This window comes from Oncorhynchus masou, chromosome 18 (genome assembly GCF_036934945.1).
Source record: "Oncorhynchus masou masou isolate Uvic2021 chromosome 18, UVic_Omas_1.1, whole genome shotgun sequence".
NCBI lineage: Eukaryota > Metazoa > Chordata > Actinopteri > Salmoniformes > Salmonidae > Oncorhynchus > Oncorhynchus masou.
Genome location: NC_088229.1, coordinates 25,570,104 through 25,593,304, shown reverse-complemented (window position 1 = coordinate 25,593,304; position 23,201 = coordinate 25,570,104). Strand labels below are relative to the sequence as shown.

General features: G+C 41.2%; 1 protein-coding gene across 3 annotated transcripts in view; it reads right to left on the bottom strand.

Moving 5' to 3' along the window:
* The window catches only part of LOC135504302 (vitamin D3 receptor A), an 85,511-nt gene that overhangs the window by 33,056 nt on the left and 29,254 nt on the right, over positions 1–23,201 (bottom strand). For 2 of the 3 annotated variants that reach the window (XM_064922725.1, XM_064922726.1), the window contains one exon: positions 56–203. In XM_064922725.1, the coding sequence (XP_064778797.1) occupies positions 56–201 (146 nt within the window). In that variant the 5' untranslated portion in view covers positions 202–203. Of the gene's footprint in view, positions 1–55; positions 204–14,433; positions 14,546–23,201 lie in introns of those variants that run through there. The other variant, XM_064922727.1, reaches the window with a different exon arrangement.

Sequence of the window (23,201 nt, the reverse complement as noted above, 5' to 3'; positions counted from 1 at the left end):
GACCCTCCAGCAAAACCATCCCATGCATAGTGTACCTGTCCTGGTCAGTACCCACCTGAAGAAGCCTTTGCAGCCCTCACAGGTCATGGCGTTGAAGTGGAAGCCTGTGGCCTTGTCTCCACAGACGCCACAGATCCGCGGCGCGTTGCGGTCAAACTCATCAGGCCCCACCACAGACGTGCTCACAGCCATGGTCTCCATCACTGCAATGAGAGAGGAGAGGGTGTGTTTGGTTAGCAGTGGTCTGGTGCAGTCCATCCTTCCCATGTGTGAGAGCAAGGCTGTATCAGACAGGTTGCATGTGTTGCAACTCAAATTATAGAGACAGGTGTTGAAGAAATCATCATAAGCCACAAGACAAGAAACAGTCCAATGATTGTTCATGATATTGGCTCTGTAGTGAGTTAACGCCATTTGTCCCTGTCAATGAAAAATAAACTGGAGTAATGCACACCAGAGGTAACACACCCAAACCCCTTTTCAATCTCACTCTGACTAATTTCCTTTGACAGCCAAAGATCCTCTAGCATTGTATGGAGAGAGAAGAGCAGAGAGACATTATATTCTAGTAATGGTGTTACATATAGGAATTAGGGACCTCCCAGGAGGATGAAGCAGATCTAACACAGAACAGAAAGCTGGACCAAAGAAAAGAGAACCGGGAAGAGGTTGTGATTGACGGGGCGTGAGAAGTCAGTCAGTGAGTCACATGGCCAGACAGGGTTTAGCCTGCCTGTAGGGTTCCCCAACTTCCCCAAACACCAGCAAATGAGCTCCAAGTGGTTTTACATTTTCATAATCTGTTCCAATGTATTCCCAAGCATAATTAGAGATGTGATTGAATATAAATGTAAGAAAGATTTGAAATGTTTTAGTCAAATTTTATAGCATTTATTATTTGTAATCATGTTCTGACCGCTGACCATCCGCACAAAACATTTTTTTAAATGTGGCTGAATGTAGTTGATCCCTGCATTAGGGGATGGAGCAGGGAACTGGTAACAGGTCCAGGCAGGTAGTGTAGCGGTTAAGAGCGCTGGGCCAGTAACAAAAAGGTCACTGGTTTGAATCCCAAGCCGACTAGGTGAAAAATCTGTCGATGTGCACTTGAGCAAGGCACGTAACCTTAACTGCTACTGTAAATCGCTCTGGATAAGAGCATCTGATAAATAACTCAAATGTTAAAGGCAACAGTAAAACGAGGGACAAAAAACGTGGGATAAATCCATTCACCCGGATTAGAAGGGCAGGGAGATATGGCCTAAAAATCACCTCTCACTTATTTTCTAACTTAAGAGTGATTCACAACATACATCTTGTTTTTTAACTGTTCTCAAAATAAACATTGCTATACTGGTAAAATACACAGCATTTCAAACAGTCATCAATAATCAAATTAATTCTGGGCTTGTGACACTAAATATAGGCCCAAGCCTTCCACAACCATGAGACCCAGTAATAATTTTATCATTTTAACATGCTATTTTTTTTCAATATTCAGTGATCTGGTTTTTAAGAGTCTATAAAAATGCTTGTTTTGTTACAAATTTAACCAGAACCATGCGTAACTTCTACGAATAAGCATGAGGCTATATAAAATGAACACGGGTATTACACTGAACAAAAATATAAAACGCAACATTTAACAATTTCAAAGAGTTTAGAGTTACAGTTCAAATAAGGAAATCAGTCAGTTTAAATGAAGTCCTTAGGCCCTAAATCGATGGATTTCACATGACTGGGAATAGAGACATGCCTGTCGGTCACAGATACCTTAAGAGTTGCCTCATGCAAACATCTCCTTCGTATAGAGTTAATCAGGCTGTTGATTGTGGCCTGTGGAATGTTGGCCCACTCCTCTTCAATGGCTGTGCGAAGTTGCTGGATATTGGCCGGAACTGGAACACGCTGTTGTACACGTCGATCCAGAGAATCCCAAACATGCTCGATGCGTGACATGTCTGGTGAGAATGCAGGCCATGGAAGAACCGGGACATTTTTAGCTTCCAGTAATTACAGTGCGGTTGTGAGGCCGGTTGGACGTAGTGCCAAATTGTCTAAAACAACATTGGAGGTGGCTTATGGTAGACAAATTAACATTAAATTGTGGCAACAGCTCTAGTAGACATTCCTGCAGTCATCATGCCAATTGCACACTCCCTCAACTTGAGACATTTGTGGCATTGTGTTGTGACAAAACTGAACATTTTATTTCTATTTATTCTACATTCTATTGTCCCCAGCACAAGTTGCACCTGTGTAATGAGCAGCCGCTTGGTATGCCACACCTGTCAGGTGGATGGATTATCTTGGCAATGTAGAAATGCTCACGAACAGGGATGTAAACAAATCTGTGCACAATATTTTAGAGAAATACGTTTTTTTTTGGTGGAAAATGTCTGGGATCTTTTATTTCAGCTCAGTATATAAAACAACTTCAAGCACAAGACCACCTGCTAGTGAGTAGCCAGCTACTCTTTATATTTCAAGTTTAGCCAACTTAGAATTGTTATGAAACACACCCTTTGTTCCGTCCCTAACTGTTTGAACAGCATGTTAGCTTGTCCACTTTGTTCAGATGTTAAAATCAAGTGGCCTACCTTATTTCTCAGAATGACAATGAGTTGCCAATTCCTTATAATTGTGTTTATTGTTGCACATGTATAAAAACAGACTAGACAGCTAGTACAACGGTCTTCAGATAAAAAGCTGCTAGCAGCATGTGGTACCACAAGGATGCAAGTGACAAACTGAGCATTTATTTTCCAGAATCAGTGTTCACTAATAGTCTCGTTTTAGTAGTGTCTGCTCTGCTCGCAATTTGAAGAGTTGAGACATAAATAGGTTATCGATAGAAAAGGTTAACTTGTCTATTACAGTAAAATAATGTCTCAAAACATTTGTCCATATGACCAATTCTGTTGGGCCAAACCTCAAATTCAAATAGTTGAAATCGCTCGTCAGAGAGAAAGAAGTGATCGCTCATCTTTGTTGTTTTGAGTGGCAGGGGCTTGGTTTGTGTGTAAACCATAGAGGAAGAAGGTTTCACCTCTCGCTATAATCTGTCCAAAATAAACCCAATGCGTTTCTATGGGCTCATTTTGGGCCTAAGCTTGTTGCCTGCCTTCCCGCCTTTAGACAACGACTCCCATTGTTAAAACAGAGACATGAGCATCTTGTCATTATATACAGATCTCTGGTGTAAATGGGAAGGTATACAGAGCACAGAAAGAGCAAAGAAGATGAGACCAAAAAGACAACACGAAAACAAGTGCACAAAAGCTCATAAAAACATTCAAATATTACAGGCATTAGGAATATCGCGCAAAAATAGATTTGACTTAATTTGATATAGGTCGCCCAACCCTACTGATTAGGCATTCCCATCAAAATGCCAGACACCCCCTTAAACAGAAAACAAGGACATGCCATTTCTCAATACACAGTACTAGCACATTCTGAACCATAAGACTGAAAAACAGTAATAATAAAATTCTTATTCAGCAAGTAAATGACCCATGTGTAACAGGGGTGTGTGTACATATGCATGGAGATTCAATGCAGACGCATGATGTTGATTGATAAACATGGGCGACACACTATCAAATCAGGCCAACCACAGACCATAACATAATTCATCGTTGTACTAGAGAAATCAACAAGGTTTAGCCAAGATTTGAATAATTGAATAGCTGTCATCTGTTTCTCTGCTGACAAAGGCACTGGTTGGTTTGAGCATTTTGTTCTTTCGTCCACGGCTCACCACAGGGCCAGAACAGAAAAACAAGTTGTTTTTCTTTAGCTGGAAGCTGAAAATATAATGCAGACTGGCGAAGCGAGTCCCTCTCTATTCCTGGAAGCAATCATTAGGTTGTTGGTCTGACTGGCAAAGAATTGCATAGAGACAGAGGTGCCTAATATAAAGCCAGGCTGCCCCAACGGTAGACTATTCCAGCGTTGCTACTTGCCTGTCTCATATGAGATAGAGGACCAATCCCAAATCAACCCAAGCCCCTACACCCTAGCCTATCAGAGGGCAAGATGGAACGATTACCATATTTCTTACACCTGCCAATTCCACTCAGATCTCCACAAGTGCATAGGGAGTAGGGCTTAGGGGTCGATTTAGAATTGGGCCAGGGCTTCCCCATCATTGTGCCAATCATTGAAACACAGGCTTTTAAAGCCCCATCACTCCCCAAACACAGAGCTGAATGGAAACTAGGACTAACTTTCCTAATAGTCTATGTCAGTGTATGTGCACTTTCAACATCTGCTGTATTTTTGTTAGCTTGGCTGGTAGCTTGGTTTAAATTGTCATTCTGACATGGACAGTGCCAGTTGTCCCATAAAACAATTCTCTGTGCTCTCCACAACATGGGGATAATCACTTTCTTTCGAAACATGATCCACCCGCCAACAGTGCTGTGTAATGAATAGAGCAAGAAGTCAAATCTCAGTCAGGTCAATGCCATTTAGTCCTTCAGCAGATGCTCAACAAGACCCAGTAAACACCCAACTGTCAACACATGTGGTGCAGCAATGTATGCTATTTCACTGGATGGGGGCTCTTATGTAAACAAATGGAACAAGTGCAATAAAGCAACAATATTAAGCTAGTTTCATCTAATCTATGCAGGCCAGGAGACAAAACATGGATCCTCCACCCTGCTTTGACTGCATCTGTCTTCTGGTCTCTTGGCACACACCATCCACTAACAAGTAGTACAGTGCCAGTCTTCTCTTTGTGAGTTCTTGCCATCACAAATCTGATGTTCCACAACAGACCTCTGACAGTGAACCACCGCCTGCCTGGAGTCTCACACTGAGAAGATAATGAAAAGAAAGGTCAGGGCTCCAGACTAACTTTCTCAGTTGGTGGCACCAGCCCATTAAATGAGTAATCACCTTATAAAATGCATTCAGCGCAAATTTTTGTTGTTGAAAAATCGACTCCTGCGATGGTATGATAGATTTTTTTTAACCAAACATGTTCAACCTTAACGAGTGATTTTAATCAAACATTTTGGGTTGACAATTAGGTTATTCTTGATATATTCTACTGTCAAAATAGCACTCTAGAATTGAGATTTTCTTTTTGCTCAATAGAGATCCATTTGCCCAAATGTTTTTGTGCACTAGCTAATAGGCTAATTCATTTGGGGATAATTCAAGACCTGAGGAAGTGGAAACCAAAAAACACATTAGCTAGAGCGGCAACTTTTAAATAGTGCTGATAGTTAGCTGTGTAGTTGATTCATCTAGCAGTAATATCCTAAAAACATTTGCACGCTCTACAGCTCAAAGACATGCCAGAAACGTTGTTTTTTAAAACTGTGTCAATCGCACAATATTGAGTTGAGAAAAGACACTCCTCTCTTCAACTAACAGCATACTTATTTTTTTAACAGTTTTTCCCACAATTGCATTTTGAAGAATGCATTTCTTTCCTCAAAATGCATTGCACAGGGGAGGGAGAGGGAATGTGAGTAGCTCTCTCATCACAGCAGGCACAGTCAGAGGCAGGGCAGGCACTTTCATGGCAGGAATCAATGCACTTTCATTTAGGTGTATGGTTTGACCAAATCATGGTTTTAGAAGCCAAATGCTCAACATTAATGGTTGTTCTGGACAAGTAAAACATTTTTTTTTAAATCAGACAAGAACATTGATTTAAGTTGTCCGAATGGCTACATGTCCAAAACAGACGCAGACACGAAGTGCCAGAAAATGTAGCCAAACTTTAATGAGACTTTTAATTATATAAATATAGGCTAGACGCCAGTCATGTTAGACCAAATATAATGAAGGATAATTTACATTAACGTCTAAAAGACTTCATTCATAAAAAAAAAACTTCATATGTCATTGCAACCAGCATTTCTCTCATGTTCTATAGGTTTTCAAATCAATGTTACTTTATTGTCCAGCAGCCAAAGGCACAATCCTAGTCATATTAGTAACCCATGCTAGATGATGATAATCCTAGTCATATTAGTAACCCATGCTAGATGATGATAATCCTAGTCATACTAGTAACCCATGCTAGATGATGATAATCCTAGTCATATTAGTAACCCATGCTAGATGATGATAATCCTAGTCATACTAGTAACCCATGCTAGATGATGATAATCCTAGTCATACTAGTAACCCATGCTAGATGATGATAATCCTAGTCATATTAGTAACCCATGCTAGATGATGATAATCCTAGTCATATTAGTAACCCATGCTAGATGATGATAATCCTAGTCATACTAGTAACCCATGCTAGATGATGATAATCCTAGTCATACTAGTAACCCATGCTAGATGATGATAATCCTAGTCATATTAGTAACCCATGCTAGATGATGATAATCCTAGTCATATTAGTAACCCATGCTAGATGATGATAATCCTAGTCATACTAGTAACCCATGCTAGATGATGATAATCCTAGTCATACTAGTAACCCATGCTAGATGATGATAATCCTAGTCATATTAGTAACCCATGCTAGATGATGATAATCCTAGTCATATTAGTAACCCATGCTAGATGATGATAATCCTAGTCATATTAGTAACCCATGCTAGATGATGATAATCCTAGTCATACTAGTAACCCATGCTAGATGATGATAATCCTAGTCATACTAGTAACCCATGCTAGATGATGATAATCCTAGTCATACTAGTAACCCATGCTAGATGATGATAATCCTAGTCATACTAGTAACCCATGCTAGATGATGATAATCCTAGTCATACTAGTAACCCATGCTAGATGATGACAATCCTAGTCATACTAGTAACCCATGCTAGATGATGATAATCCTAGTCATACTAGTAACCCATGCTAGATTATGATAATCCTAGTCATACTAGTAACCCATGCTAGATGATGATAATCCTAGTCATACTAGTAACCCATGCTAGATGATGATAATCCTAGTCATACTAGTAACCCATGCTAGATGATGATAATCCTAGTCATATTAGTAACCCATGCTAGATGATGATAATCCTAGTCATACTAGTAACCCATGCTAGATTATGATAATCCTAGTCATACTAGTAACCCATGCTAGATGATGATAATCCTAGTCATACTAGTAACCCATGCTAGATGATGATAATCCTAGTCATACTAGTAACCCATGCTAGATGATGATAATCCTAGTCATACTAGTAACCCATGCTAGATGATGATAATCCTAGTCATACTAGTAACCCATGCTAGATGATGATAATCCTAGTCATACTAGTAACCCATGCTAGATGATGATAATCCTAGTCATACTAGTAACCCATGCTAGATGATGATAATCCTAGTCATACTAGTAACCCATGCTAGATTATGATAATCCTAGTCATACTAGTAACCCATGCTAGATGATGATAATCCTAGTCATACTAGTAACCCATGCCAGTTGATGCATCTTTAGATCTCCCCTGTAACAGATATCTTCATCACATGAAACCGCTCACACGTGTGGTGAGCTTTTGAGAACTGTCAGTATTTTAAGCTAAATGGTCTGATCTGTTGCATCAGCCTCATTGCTTTACAATATTTGGTTGTATGATTTTTGGATCTGTCATCCCAGAACTGTCCCAGAGTGTGTTTTGGTTTTAGACATATATTTTTTGTAATCGTCCCAGGGACGACGGGACGACATTAATTAAGCCCTGGAAGGAATTATTTTATCAAGAATAAAAAAAATTGGTTGTAAATTGTAATATTTTATAGGCTTCAAACTGTGTCCAAAAATCCTCCAGGAGAGCCTTAAAGGGGAAATGTTGTATTTTGAGACGGCTCATTTTAACATATTCAAGCCGAATAGACAGAGTGTAGCCTACATTTGTCTGGTTCTATTGAAAAAGGATAGTAAAGCATTGTATTTTGTAAAGTGTTTCCTTGTGTTATACAATGCAGCAAAAATGGTTTGAGACTTCAGCTTTGAGACAAATAAAAAAAAATATATATCTTTCCTACTTGTCCAAAAGAACAAGTGGCAAAAAAAAATTCACTTCAAGCCTTGGTTTTGAGTGAGGTGACCAGCGAATTTGAAACCTGCACTGATGCGACAAATTAAACATTTTACTCGCAGAGCCATGTCAAAGGGTCGCAAAATGCGACTAAATGGTCGCAGCCTAGAGCCCTGGGCGAGGTTGAATGTTACGTTGCTACTCAGGGACCTAACTATTATACTATTAATCAGGATGATTAGTTTAGTCACCAGTCACTACACGTTGTTCCTATTGTCGCTCCAGACCTGACCAGAGAAACAACCAACCTCAGTGCAGCTACAGGACATCACACAAGAGGGAAGAAAGCGCTGATGTTATCTAACCGGACGCTCGCTCATAGAGCAAACGACCCAGAAACCATTAAGATAGGGGGCCATAGGAAAGGGGCCATGTGAGAGTCGCATTTAGTCACAGACATAAAAACCCAACGACGGAACGAAGCCTTCCCCAGGCCTCCCCCCAAAAAATACACACAATGTTCAGATTGGCTAACGCGGCTACCACGCCCCCCATGGACACATCGCTCTGATAAGGTGCGGTTTCACTGGCCAAAGTTACACGAAAAAAAACAATAAACAAAGTCCAGGTCACAGCACCATTGCGTGCTGCCTCACTTGTTGTGCATGTTATTGAAGCAACAATCATAGGGGCAGAATTGAGCAAAAGAGCAGGTGGGCGGTCTCCTATTCTTAGTGAGCTGAGGGCAGACAAGGAGCAGGCGAGGGTAAGACCTGGGTGAGATGCACACACATGACACGCCAAAAAAAACACATGGAGGCATATGGGCCAAGTCATCAATCCTGGGCACTTCTGCAGCAGAGACATAGTTGTTTAACGATGAGCACAGTAAGCAGGGTTCAACACATGCCCAGCTGTACAGTAATGGCCAAAAGTTGAGGATGACACAAATATTAATTTTCACAAAGTCTGCTGCCTCCGTTTGTATGATGGCAATTTGCAAACACTCCAGAATGTTATGAAGAGTGATCAGATGGATTACAAAGTCCCTCTTTGCCATGCAAATGAACTGAATCCCCCAAAAACATATCCACTGCATTTCAGCCCTGCCACAAAAGGACCAGCTGACATCACGTCAGTGATTCTCTTGTTAACACAGGAGTTTGTTTTGACGAGGACAAGGCTGGAGATCACTCTGTCATGCTGATTGAGTTTGAATAACAGACTGGAAGCTTCAAAAGGAGGGTGGTTCTTGGAATCATTGTTCTTCCTCTGTCAACCATGGTTACCTGCAAGGAAACACGAGTCGTCATCATTGCTTTGCACAAAAAAGGCTTCACAGGCAAGGATATTGCTGCCAGTAAGATTGCACCTAAATCAGCCATTTATCGGATCATCAAGAACTTCAAGGAGAGCGGTTCAATTGTTGTGAAGAAAGCTTCAGGGCGCCCAAGAAAGTCCAGCAAGCGCCAGGCCCGTCTCCTAAAGTTGATTCAGCTGCGGGATCGGGGCACCACCAGTACAGAGATTGCTCAGGAATGGCAGCAGGCAGGTGTGAGTGCATCTGCACGCACAGTGAGGCGAAGACTTTTGGAGGATGACCTGGTGTCAAGAAGGGCAGCAAAGAAGCCACTTCTCTCCAGGAAAAACATGTGGGACAGACTGAAATTCTGCAAAAGGTACAGGGATTGGACAGCTGAGGACTGGGGTAAAGTAATTTTCTCTGATGAATCCCCTTTAAGATTGTTTGGGGCATCCGGAAAAAAGCTTGTCCGGAGAAGACAAGGTGAGCGCTACCATCAGTCCTGTGTTATGCCAACAGTAAAGCATCCTGAGACCATTCATGTGTGGGGTTGCTTCTCAGTGAAGGGAGTGGGCTCACTCACAATTTTGCCTAAGAACACAGCCATGAATAAAGAATGGTACCAACACATCCTTCGAGAGCAACTTCCCAAACCATCCAGGTACAGTTTGGTGACAAACACTGCCTTTTCCAGCATGATGAGCACCTTGCCATAAGTCAAAAGTGATAACTAAGTGGCTCGGAGAACAAAACATTGATATTTTGGGTCCATGGCCAGGAAACTCCCCAGACCTTAATCCCATTGAGAACTTGTGGTCAATCCTCAAGAGGCGGGTGGACAAACAAAAACCCACAAATTCTGACAAACTCCAAGCATTGATTATGCAAGAATAGGCTGCCATCAGTCAGGATGTGGCCCAGAAGTTAATTGACAGCATGCCAGGGCGGATTGCAGAGTTATTAAAAAAAGAAGGGTCAACACCGCAAATATTGACTATTTGCATCAACTTCATGTAATTGTCAATAAAAGCCTTTGACACTTATGAAACGCTTGTAATGATACTTCAGTATTCCATAGTAACATCTGACAAAAATATCTGAAGACACTGAAGCAGCAAACTTTGTGGAAATTAATATTTGTGTCATTCTCAACTTTTGGCGATGACTGTACAAACTGATAATATGCTAATGAATTCACCAGGCTTCCCTAAGCATCCCTGCATATGGGCATCTGAAACTGGATATCTAATAGTATTCTCTTGCTCATCAAAGCAATAGAATAAAATAAAATAACATTATCCCGTTCCCCAGATCCACACTGCTGCAGCGACTCTGAACTTTGGACCTTGTTTTCGGCATTGGCTGGAAATGAATAGGCCGCCGTGTTGTTGGCAGGCTGACAAAAGTGAGAAGGGAGAGAGAAAAAAACAACTTGTGGTATGGGGGGCCCCAAATCCCTTCGGCGAGGCCTCGTAGGGATGAATAACAGGAACATAAACTTGCATAGCAGCATAACTGAGCTGAGCAGTGCTTTACGATGCCGACTGTCCACACCCCACTCTTGCAACCATGGTGGAATGTATATCTGAATTCTACTAGCTATGTATTATTAGTAACTAAGCCAACTTTCCCTTTAATCAATCTTTATTTACTTCAACAGTAAGAGACTGTCATTACATTAATAGATACATTTAAGAGCAAACTAAAAAAGAACTGTAGTGCTTATGGTCTCCGAAACTGGACAGGATGAAGTATGGTATCTCTGACTGGGGTCAAGGTGTGTCATCTTGTGACCACAAATTAGAAGAGTTGTGACCACACAAAATCTAACCTCCCACCCTGTCCCCTCTCTAAAATATGCTTTCAGCCCATCCTCCATTTGCCTTGACTTAATCAAGAGGGCTGTAGTTCAAAGTTCAGAGGCGCAACAACAGAGGATGCACAGAGATAAAAACACAAATCAGATTACCACAGCAAAGAAATCCCTCTCTGTGGGAATGATTGCCTGAACTCTGATATCCCTGATAAGTGCATAAAGCAGTTAACAAAAACAGACTGGTTTGTAACCTTTGGGATTTAAACTAGCGTGAGACACGTCCAACCGTATAGCCTATCGGGCTGACAGGTTATCACAGTGCATGATGAGCTGGAGGGAGATGAACTTCCTTATAGAGCAGCAAGCCACTTGTTACTCCTAGTAAGACTGATATGTCAGCCATCTTACTCAGGCAGCTTTGACTGACAATTAGAGAGAATGGAGGGCAGACCGATAAGGTAAAAGGAGAGATGACTTGTATGTTCCCCACGGGGCAGTAATAACATACCTGGTCAAAGGTTTAGATGTGGCAAATCCTCCTACCTTGCTGAAACAACTAGTCAAATAACTGCACAAGAGCACAAGCATGTACTGCATCCCTGTGTAATGCAAAGAAAAGTAGTGTACTTTTAAACATCTGGGAAACAAGATATTGTTGATATGTAAAATAACAAGCAAAAACCAAATAAGGGAAATGACTAGAGCCCGACCGAAATGTGATTTTTGGGTCAGATACTGATTTTAGGGAGGCAAAAATCACAAATGACATCTGCCGATAGTGTGGAAAGAAAAAAATACTTTCAAATATTTTTCAAAATTGTGCTCCAAAGGATTCACAGATAACATTAATTTAAATGTTCTTAACATTACAATTACATTATTTAAAGAACATTATTTGTGGTTTACATAAACCACCAAAAAGCAACTTTATCCTCTATAAATCTGAAAGTAAATACAAAACACTTCTTCAGTTTACCTTCTTAGACACATCTTTAAGTTATCTACTCCCATAGATATGTATAAGAATGTAGAAGTGTTTGTGCTGAAGAACCACAAGCACACTAATAAACAAGGAACGAATTAATTGAACTTGGTCTCAAAGTAAACCTGAAACTGCACTTTTCACAAGATCAAACTATGCAGTGTAATCCTGTAACATGCGGTTCATAATGCCACCACTTTGCATTGAGTAGATTTATTAGCGCTTTGCAACAGTCAAATGTCATGTAAATAAACACTTTACAGCAGCCTCGCAATGAGCGCTTGTTTCGGAGATACTTTCGAGAGATGGGAAACTCCATTGTGTTAACAGCCATTGTGTATGTTTCCCATGCATCGTCAATGGACCGCGCAGTGCATTCTGACTACTATGGGACAAGGAGAGCTCTCCTTCGAGGACTGTATGGAGTCAATTGGGCACTAGCTCAAAAAAACAACAACATTAGCATGAATTTTGTCAACAAGAAGTACAACAAATATTTTTCAGAGATGTGAGTTAATTAACTTGTTCTCTGTACTATCGCAGTTTTGGAATTGTGACATTACGTACTTAAGGAAAATAGGCAGGTTTCTTGACTCACCCTGACTGAGAAGCAATTGCCTGGCAATTAGCTCTGCAATCACGCAACACAGCATGACAACGTGAACGCGACTGATCGAAAGTGCTGTGAGGTGTTATACGTTCATCCATTCATTGCCCAATGGGATTCCTATCCCCTCTTTTCTCTCTGGCTTGTTATCACAATGTACTGTGTTATGACAAGCACAGGCAAGCTGTTCATTACAAAAAAATGACTGAAACCTTAAATTACACTGTTATTCAATACAAAATGTACTGGCTATATATTTCAACTGCAAATGGCATGCACTGATGACTGAAAACGTTAATGCATTAAAATGCTTGCCTGCCACTGGTTTTAATTTAGTTCTAATTTAGCTAGCTAACATTCTCATATCTAATGATGCGCATGGGCTGAATGATTTATCTGCGCAATCTAAATAAGCCCACTAACATAACAGGCCCAGACGGTAACCGTGTTATTATTGTATGAATGATGAGTCAGCGTTAACTTTGGCAGCAGTCTAGTGTTCTCACATAAGTAGCAGATTGCAAACTAGCCTGGCTCACTACCTTGCTGGTTAGCTAGTCAGCTAATGTTAACTACGTGAGCATGTGATGACAGGGCTGCTTGTTTGGTGAAGTGTACTTTTGATTGTTTACTGATTGAAATACGCTGTCGCAAGCTAACCACCATGCACACTGAGTCACGTTGGGACTTACGGGCTGAATGACGTTCAATGAGCCGCAAACGAGCACATTTGTTCATTCTATGTATATAATATTTATACTTTATCGGTGGAATAAAGACATCCAAATATTTCTGTGAAAGGCGAATAATCAGTCGCTAATATCAGCCAACCGATTTATCGGTTGGGCTCTACAAATGACACAGCATTTCTGAACTCCTCATTTAGAGCAGAACTAGGAAAGTAGCTAATTTTGTTAGGAAAGGAATTTCAAAAACACCTGAAAGAGATTTAGCAAAACTGCAAAATACAAGGGACTAGTATATTCATATTTTGCCGTTCTTGCAAATCCCTTTCACGTTTTGTTTGTTAACATATGTTAGTTAAGACTGTTAGTAAACAAAATAGCTGCTCATCATCAATATAGGCCTGTTGTAGTTAAGTGATTCTCCTGTGGGGAACAATGCCCCCTCTGCTGGAAAGCCACGTGGGGTCTCTTCAAGTCAGATTTCAACACCAGTGTGACAACTCAGCTGCTGAGAGGTCACGCAAAGATCAATGGAATTCTGTCAATTACAGAATTGCAGTATAGAACCAAAGCGTCAATGAAACGCCCAGCAGACAGCTGCAGTGCATGAAAAATGAACTGAACTGACACACTTATAGCTAATGTCCGACAAGGCTAAATTTTACAATGGCCACCATCACTTTTCCCTGAAGTCACATTAAAACTTGCACATTAAAACCTAAGAGGCTAGGTACTCACATTCAAGTATTAGATGGGCTCACTAAGCATTCACAGAGTGGAGCTGTCAATGAGTGCTCAGTGCTCACCATGTGGTCTTTTTCTTTCGACAGCTTGTGTTCACACATTCATTGGCCAGGCATTGAACACAGGCTAATTTAATAGTCCAATGCACAAAGATAAGCTCCCAAAGAAACGGCTCAGTGTTCACCTCCTAAAATAAAAGCTAGAATACCTTACATACAGTGGGCACTATTAGGCAGAAACTACAAGAAATCCTTAAATGACTATAAACATAGAATTGATAAGTCAGACTTCATCAAACTAGGTAAAACACAGGTGCACTGACCTGAGCGACTCAGAGAGGGGTCTGTGGATCCATTCCCTCTGAATTAGAAAATACAGTTTCCAGACAAAATCCCCCAAGGTCTGCGAGAAAAAGAGTATTCTCCTCTCTCCTCTGCCTAACACTCCTTTTGGTGGCTCTCTTATTCTTTCAACCCCTCAGGTGCAGTAATGTCTCTCTTTGTACTGGTTCGGTAGTGATGCCAAAGAGGTGAGTGGTGTTAGTTAATGTTTAACATACTCGTGGGGTCAGCAGTGCAAACTCCAGGACTGGCGTGGGCAAAGGAGAGAGGTCCATCAACATATGAGATGTGGCCCACAAATGTTCCCATAACATAGGGAGACGCAGTACAAATGTTCTCATAACATCCTGACATGCAATTGCATTAATCAAAATAAAAAGGACCATGAGCAAGGAAAGGCTAGGTAGTGAAACCGCAACAGTTAACATACCAGCCTTTAAAACAAGAGTATGCACTTGACATTCACTTAAGTGTGGAAATAATTACATAAACACAGTAAGTAAGTAGGATGTGTGGACAGATCAAAGTTAGCATTATATTAACATAATGCAGCGTAACGGTATTATGGTGCACCGATAGTTACGGTGAGATTGCTTTCAACCAATATTTGGCAAAGTAAAACTTACATTCTAGCTAAATAAGCCCCTTTGATTTAGATTTTTTTCTATGCAATCGGCTATAAGCTGGAACAGCCCACATGACATTGGAATGTTGTAGGTTAGCAGAACCATGTTCTGAAATGTCTGAAGAGTTTAGCTCTGCTCGCCGTGTGCACTGAGCCACCGACCAGTACGTTGTTACATCACCTGACCAATGGGAGTAGGTGCCTACATAAAAAAAAAAATCACTTGACAGGAAAGTTTGGATTTTATTACAGTACTGCATTACAAAAACAAACAGGCGATGGAAATTGTAGGGGAGTGCACTTAACCTCAAGACAAGACATGGCAGATGAGCCCTTCAAAAGAGAATCATCAGGCTATGCATCTCTATTAAACATACTGGTAGCGACATATGACCTTGGGAAACGCCACATTGTCTGTACAGCACCGAGACCTCAAGTTTGTGAGGGGGTTGAGGAAACTATACATTAAGTTCCCCTCAGCGAATAGGGGTGGACTCAACAAGAACATTGAGATTATAAACTTGGTTAAGAAGGGGAACAGATTAAGATCTGAGCTTTGTCCCCTGCCAAATCTTCATGTTAGGCAAAAAAAAGTGCCAAGCGTAACATATTAGCCTGTTGAACAAAAAGGTGCCTAATATGGCAGTAATAGCCCTACATGCAACATGAGGAGATTTATGATTAGGAACACATTCATCTTCACTTCAGCCACTCAAAATAAATTAGTTTAAGAAATTCCCTTCATTTTAGATCTGTAGATTATTGAACAATTGCTAAATTGGTTGAGAGTTAGGGTAAGTGTATTTATTAACCCTTGTGTGGTGTTCATGTTTTTGTTATTCACCCAATGTCCGCAGGTCTAACGGACCCACAACATTATGGGGTTTTTAAAACAATACAGCCATAACAATTTACGTAAAAATACTTAACTTAGATGTTGACTTTAATTACAAGCAATATAGACAGCTTACATGGTTACTATTTGCCATTTAACTCTGCTAGATCACATTTATTAATAAAAGTGCTGTTTGAAAAAACATTGGTGAAATAAATCATGATATCATGAACAAATATAAATGAAACAAGGTTTATCACTATTGATGTTTATTGCATTGAAATGAACAAATTGGAAGGACAAACTGTACATACAGTATTTTATGAAAATGATTTTGTTTAAGTCCCATTGAACACAAATTAAGGCAGAGGGACAGAGTTTTACTGTGTGTTTGTTGCAAATGTATTTCATGCACCTGATGCATGTGTATTGTGTCTTCCGGTCCTTCTTGGGTCCACACACACGTCACAGGGCTTTTTCTTGTTGCTATCGGCTGCAAACTAGAATAATGAACACTTCGTTGAGGAATTTTACTCTCACACACACACCAGGGTAGGAGAGTCAGACACACACACACAGACACACACACAACATCATTCACATTTACTTCCAGTATTGGAGTTGTTGGTTCTGTGGGTCGGGCAGATGGGTCACAAGCATCCACCTCACGATGGCTGCAGAAGCTGTAGTCCTTGGGATATGTTGCCTCCTCTGGATTTGAGGTTTTACCAATGTGTCACATCCAGGACAACCTGCATCCTTTGGTTCTTCTCAGGTGCTCCTCCATCTGGCTTTCCCGTATACACTTGCAAGTTCCACGCATATGATGAAGCAGCATCACAGGCAGCCCAGATCTTGATTCCATATTTTGCTGGTTTAGACAGTACGTACTGCCTGAAGGGGCACCGGCTCCTAAATGGCATATGCTGTTCATCAACAGTAACGTTGGGCCCAGGGTTGTAAAAAAGGGGAAGGCGGTCCACCTACTTGTCCCACACTGACCTGATTGCAGCTAGCTGGTCTTTCTGCCGCCGAGCTGGTCTGGTGTCTCGGTTATCGAAGAGGATAATTCTGGAAATAATGTGGAGGTTTTCCAGAGACATTGTTGCACTGAAAAGTTCTCTGCCAGCTTCTGCATCCCACAGGGATTCTGTAGATTCCCCATTGGATCTGAAAACACCAGCAAGGACAAGAACCCCAAAGTATGCATGAAAATGAGTTTGGCCCATCGCTCTCCAAAAACACACCGTCCCTCCAAATTAGTGCAGTGCAGAATGATTTTTGGAATGGTGTCTGGGATGAATAGTTCAAAAGGACATTATGTCCTGCACATGAGTAACCCCCATCCGCGTTGACCCTGGTTGTATCCTTATCACATTGGCAGCAATGCGGGGTGGCTCATTCCTTCAGCAAGAAGACTATTACATTTCACAATTTTTTGACATCCATATTTCTCCTCCTGCAGGCTGTTGATGAGCTGGTTACTGTCGGGCTGGCTGCTGACGGGATGGTCCTGGGGCTGGCTGAGGGTCAATCTCCTTCCATCTCACTTTCAGACTCCGAAGTGACAGAGACATGATCCTCATATTTGGAAAATTCTTCATCTTCCAAAGTGGAAGATGCTCCTTCCACACCAGCTTATCTCTCTGCAGAAAATATTTCTAAGGCAGAGATTATTTTTGCCATACTGATTGTGGTAAGGAGCCACACATGCTAAGCTATTTATTTGTTGTCCCTCCCTCAATTTGCGCCTGGCTGGGGTAGAGTGGGAATGTACAGCTTTTTTTTTTTTTTAAACATTTTTTTTTACAATGTATCGAAATAAAATATTGTAATAACATTGTGCAGGTTCCCGCAAGACATTGTGTAGTTTCACACACTACAAAGGGTAAAGAGTGTGAGAAAAGCGGGAGACAGGCAGGTTATTGGTGCTATGTCGAAACAGCCGGCACAGGGTTTTCACCTACACACACACACTTTTATTACCTTTGGATCCATTGGACCTGAACACCACATATGTATTATAAATGTGCAGGGAGGTGCACAGTGTGCACTCAATGAAAAGGTGTTATTTTGCATGATCTTCACAGAAGATGAGCCAAGGCCAATGTGTCTCAGATTAATTATTTTTTGAATTGTATCATTTTTCTTTTAGTAATAATTGGATATAGGTCCCACAGACCCAAACAAGGGTTAAGCCCACTTCCATTTTGGGATTTAAAAAACTAAAATATAGGAACAAATATCTGCTGTTTAATGTTTCAACTTATTAATCTGGTTTTTATATCCATAACTGGTTATTATAATAATAAGCCAATCAGAAGTTATTATTAAGTTACTGTTCATTGGTTAAGTTCCCAGTAATGGCCAATTTCAAAGATGAAAAAAATGAAATAAAAAATGTCAAACTTAAAGGCGACCCTCAGATACACATCAGATACTTTCTCAGATATGTGACCATACTTGGTAAAATTAAGAGATTCATGTACTAATACTGTAAATTCTCATGACAGCATATTTCATGAGCATGTATTACTACTTCCTGCCTATTGAAAATATGGGTTTTTCATACCTGCATATATCACACATATCAGGCATTCACATAACATATCAGGCATTCACAGCTACTTTTTTGTTAGTAATTTTGAACCTGCATTGTTATACATAGATTCCATTTAGTAAATTTGACATTTCTCAGTTGGGCTTAAATGGTACAGGAGCACAAAAAGCACTCCCTCTATACAGAATGTAAATGACAAAATACATATTTTTCAATACTAACTTTGCATAATATTGTAGTCCATAGTGTATATTTATACCCTAAACCATTGGTTTCCAAATATTTTATGAGTAGACTGCTATTCTATATTTGTCACCATAAAAATCACTCCTATTAAGCCCTGTTTGCATTGAAACACATGTCGATAGTGTATGATATCCCTAATATTTCAATGAACATGAGCTTAAATACTGTGTCTTTACCAAGATTAGAAACAATTAGGAAAAATGTGAAACCTCTGTACTCTATCCAAGACTGGGTGGACAGGTAGTCGATGCAGTGGGAAGAATATGATCAGGTTAGAGGGACAGAAGAGTGAGGGACAAAAATGTGAGGGACAAGTGAGGGACAACAATGCAAACAAGTGAGGGACAAGAGATGACTATTGGGCAGCTACTCATGCACTTTGGGTGGGGGCATCGTCATATTGTTTTCCTTCATTCATCCAGGTGATTTTCTGTTGTTGATTTAGCACCGGTACCTTTTTAATACACATTAAATAGGCTTTAGGAAGACAAGTTGAACTAATTAAGAAGAAAACCAGTACAGCAAAATTAGGGGCGGCAGGGTAGCCTAGTGGTTAGAGCTTTGGGCTTGTAACCGGAAGGTTGCGAGTTCAAACCCCTGAGCTGACAAGGTACAAATCTGTTGTTCTGCCCCCGAACAGGCAGTTAACCCACTGTTCCCAGCAGTCATTGAAAATAAGAATTTGTTCTTAACTGACTTGGCTGGTTAAATAAAGGTAAAAAAAAAAAAATAATCATCTTCCAGATAATTCATTTAAAGTTATGGTCTTTTTGCATGGCTTCTTATCCACAGAGCGCCCGTGTGGATACAGGGTTGTGTTCTGACCAAGCAACAGACCAACACCGTTCTACTAATCAGGTCTTGATTGAAGTCTGATTAATTGAGTCAGGCGTGTGTGTACTGGTTGGCAAGAACAAAAGCCTAAGTCCACATTGATCTCTGTGGATACGATTGGACACCCTCCTCTCATAACTGCTACTTTCATGATTAACAGCAATGATCAGTTTATTTGAATACATTGGATTATATTAATCTTCCCATAAGAAATATCAGTTTGCAAGTTTTGAACATTTGGAAATTACAAAAAAAAAAGTATTATTTAAGAGGTTGGCTTATTTGGAATACCTATGGTCTTACAGGGTACATTCAGTACCTATTAAGTTCAGTCCAGACTTGTCACATTTTTGTTATTAAGTGTTATTAAAATAAATATATTATTATTATTTTATTTTTTTAAATAGGGCTGTACCTTAGAAATGTCTAAATGTACATTTGGGTGTGTTTAAAAGGTACTTAGCTATAATATTATTATACCTCATTTAGGTTATGTACAGCTATAGGGCATGAGATGTACAGGATGCAATGGACATCAGATGGGCATTTGGGTTACCATGGGGAGATGGGCCTGGGAAAGCTTTTTGCTACTTGAGGCCCCTCATCGCTCTCGTTGGCCCAGAGTCCTTGACAGTTGAAACAGTAGCTCCGTCATTGATCATATTTTTCTCTAAATCTTATTTTCCTCTAATAGTGGTTTGGCGGTTTGGAACTGAAAGGAGTGGTGACAAGGTTACACTGATCTTTCCAGTAGTAACCTATGGGATGGTCTGCCAGAATGCATTTTAGATTTGGAGACAAGAGAGACATGGAATCAGAAGTTGAAGTGCAGAGGTTTGAATATACATCAAACTGACAACAAATGCGTAAGAGACAAAGAAATCCAGTGATTGAGCGGAGAGGTGCTGAGACAAATAGCATTCCTTGGGAAGAAAAATTGGAACATATGCTTTGATCACACCAACTGAGAAATGTTCCGGGTTGCCTCAGAACAGTATCGACATACCACCGTATTTAACCACGACAAAGTGACTGGGAACGTGGGTGTGTACAGACCAGCTATGACCCCCATAAGGCTAGCAAAAAGACAAAACAGTACAGGGCCAAAGTAGAGTTGTAATTCATCGACTCAGATACAAAAAGTATGTGACAGACTCCATACAATCACGGATTAAAATGGGAAAGCCGGCCAAGTTGCGGACGCCGACGCCTTGTTACCAGACAAGCTTAACATCTTTGCCCGCTTCAAAGAAAAAAAAGGCCACCGCTGCTCACGAAAACTGTGAGCTCTCGTTCTCCGTGACCAATACGAGTAAGACATTGAAGTGCAATAACCCTCGCATGGCTGCCGGCGCAGACAGCATCCCAAGCCGCATCCTCAGAGCATGTGCAGACCAGTTGGCTGGAGTGTTTAGACATATTCAATTTCTCCCTATCCCAGTCTGCTGTCCCCACTTGCTTCAAGATGCCCACCATTATTCCTGTACCCAAGAAAGCAAAGTTAGGGGCCTCCAGAGTGGCGCAGCTGTCTCAGGCACTGCATCACTACAGACCCGGGTTCGATCCCAGGCTGTGTCACAAATGGCCCAGGGTTGTCTGGGTTAGACCAGCTGGGAATTCCTCGTCTATTCACACTCTAGCGACTCATGGTGGTCCAGGCGCCTTCAATCGAACTTCGGTCGCCAGATGGACTGAGTTTCCTCAAACACATTGGTGCGTCTGGCTTTCGGGTTAAGCGAGCAGTGTGTCAAGAAGCAGTGCAGCGTTGTTTTGTAGGATTCATGACCTTTGTCTTTCCCGAGCCTATAGGGGAGTTTCAGCAATGGGACAAGGCTGCAGGGGGGGGGGGATAAATCGACAGCAAGTGAACTAAAGAGGTGAAATAATTACAATTTAGCATTAACACTGGAGTGATAGATGTGCAGGTAGAGTTACGGGCAGGAAAAAGAGCAATAGGATAAGTAACAACATGGAGATAGTAGTTGGGTGTGCTATTTACAGATTGGCTGTGTACAGGTAGTGATTGCTCTGACGCTTAAAGTTGGAGAGGGAGATAAGACTCCAGCTCTGGAGATTTTTGCAATTAATTCCAGTCATTGGCAGCAGAGAACTGGAAGGAAAGGCAACCAAAGGACGTGTTGCCTTTGGGGATGACGAGTGAAATATACCTGCTGGAGCGTGTGCCACGGGTGGGTGTTGCTATGGTGACCAGTGAGCTGAGATAAAGCGGGGCTTTACCGAGTAAAGACTTAGATGACATGGAGCCAGTGGGTTTGGCCACGTACATGTACAGGGCCAGCCACCGAGAGCATACAGGTCGCAGTGGTGGGTAATATATGGGGCTTTGGTGACAAAATAGATGGCACTGTGATAGACTGCATACAGTTTGCTGAGTAGAGATGATGAGATGTTTCTACAACTTGGAATTCACCTGTGGTAAATTGATTGGACATTTGGAAAGGCACAAATTGGTCTACAAGACCTCACAGTTGACAGTGCATGTCAGAGCAAAAACCAAGCCATGAGGTCAAAGAAATTGTCCAGGGCTCAGAGACAGGATTGTGTTGTAGCACAGATCTGGGGAAGGGTACCTAAAATAATTCTGCAGCTTTGAATGTCCCCAAAAAACAGTGGCATCCATTCTTAAAATGGAAGAAGTTTGGAACCACCAATACTCTTCCTAGAGATGGCCACCCAGCCAAATTTAGCAATCAGGGGAGAAAGGCCTTGGTCAGGGAGGTGACCAAGAATCCGTTGGTCACTGACAGAGCTCCAGAATTCCTCTGTGGAGATGGGATAACCTTCCAGAAGGACAACTATCTCTGTAGCACTCCACCAAGCACAACTTTATGATAGTGGCCAGGCGGAAGCCACTCCTCAGTAAAAAGGCACGTGACAACCCACTTGGGAGTTTCCCAAAAGGCACCTAAAGGACTCTGACCATGAGAAACAGCATTCCCTGGTCTGATGAAACCAAGATTGAACTATTTGAATGCCAAGCATCACATCCCGTCGGTGAAGCATGGTGGTGGCAGCATCATGCTGTGGGGATGTTCCTCAGCAGTAGGGACTGGGAGACTAGTCAAGATCGAGGGAAAGATGAGAGATCATTGATGAAAACCTGCTCCAGAGCACTCAGGACCTCAGACTTGGGCAAAGGTTCACCTTCCAAGAGGACAACGACCTAATCACACAGCCAACATAACGCAGGAGTGGCTTCGGGACAAGGCTCTGAATGTCATGGAGTGGCCCAGCCAGAGCCCGGACATGAACACGATCAAACATCTCTGTAGAGACTTGAAAATAGCGGTGCAGTGATGTTGCCCATCGAACTTGACAGAGCTTGAGAGGATCTGCAGAAACTACCCAAAATATAGGTGTGCCAAGCTTGTATCGTCATACAAGGCAGTAATCGCTACCAAAGGTGCTTCAGCAAAGTACTGAATAAAGTGTCTCAATACTTAAGTAAATGTGATATTCCAGTTTATTTTTAACTTCTTCGATATAGGGGGCGCTCTTTTAATTTTTGGATAAAAAAACTTTCCCATTTTAAAACAAGATATTTTGTCACGAAAAGATGCTCGACTATGCATATAATTGACAGCTTTGGAAAGAAAACACTCTGACGTTTCCAAAACTGCAAAGATAT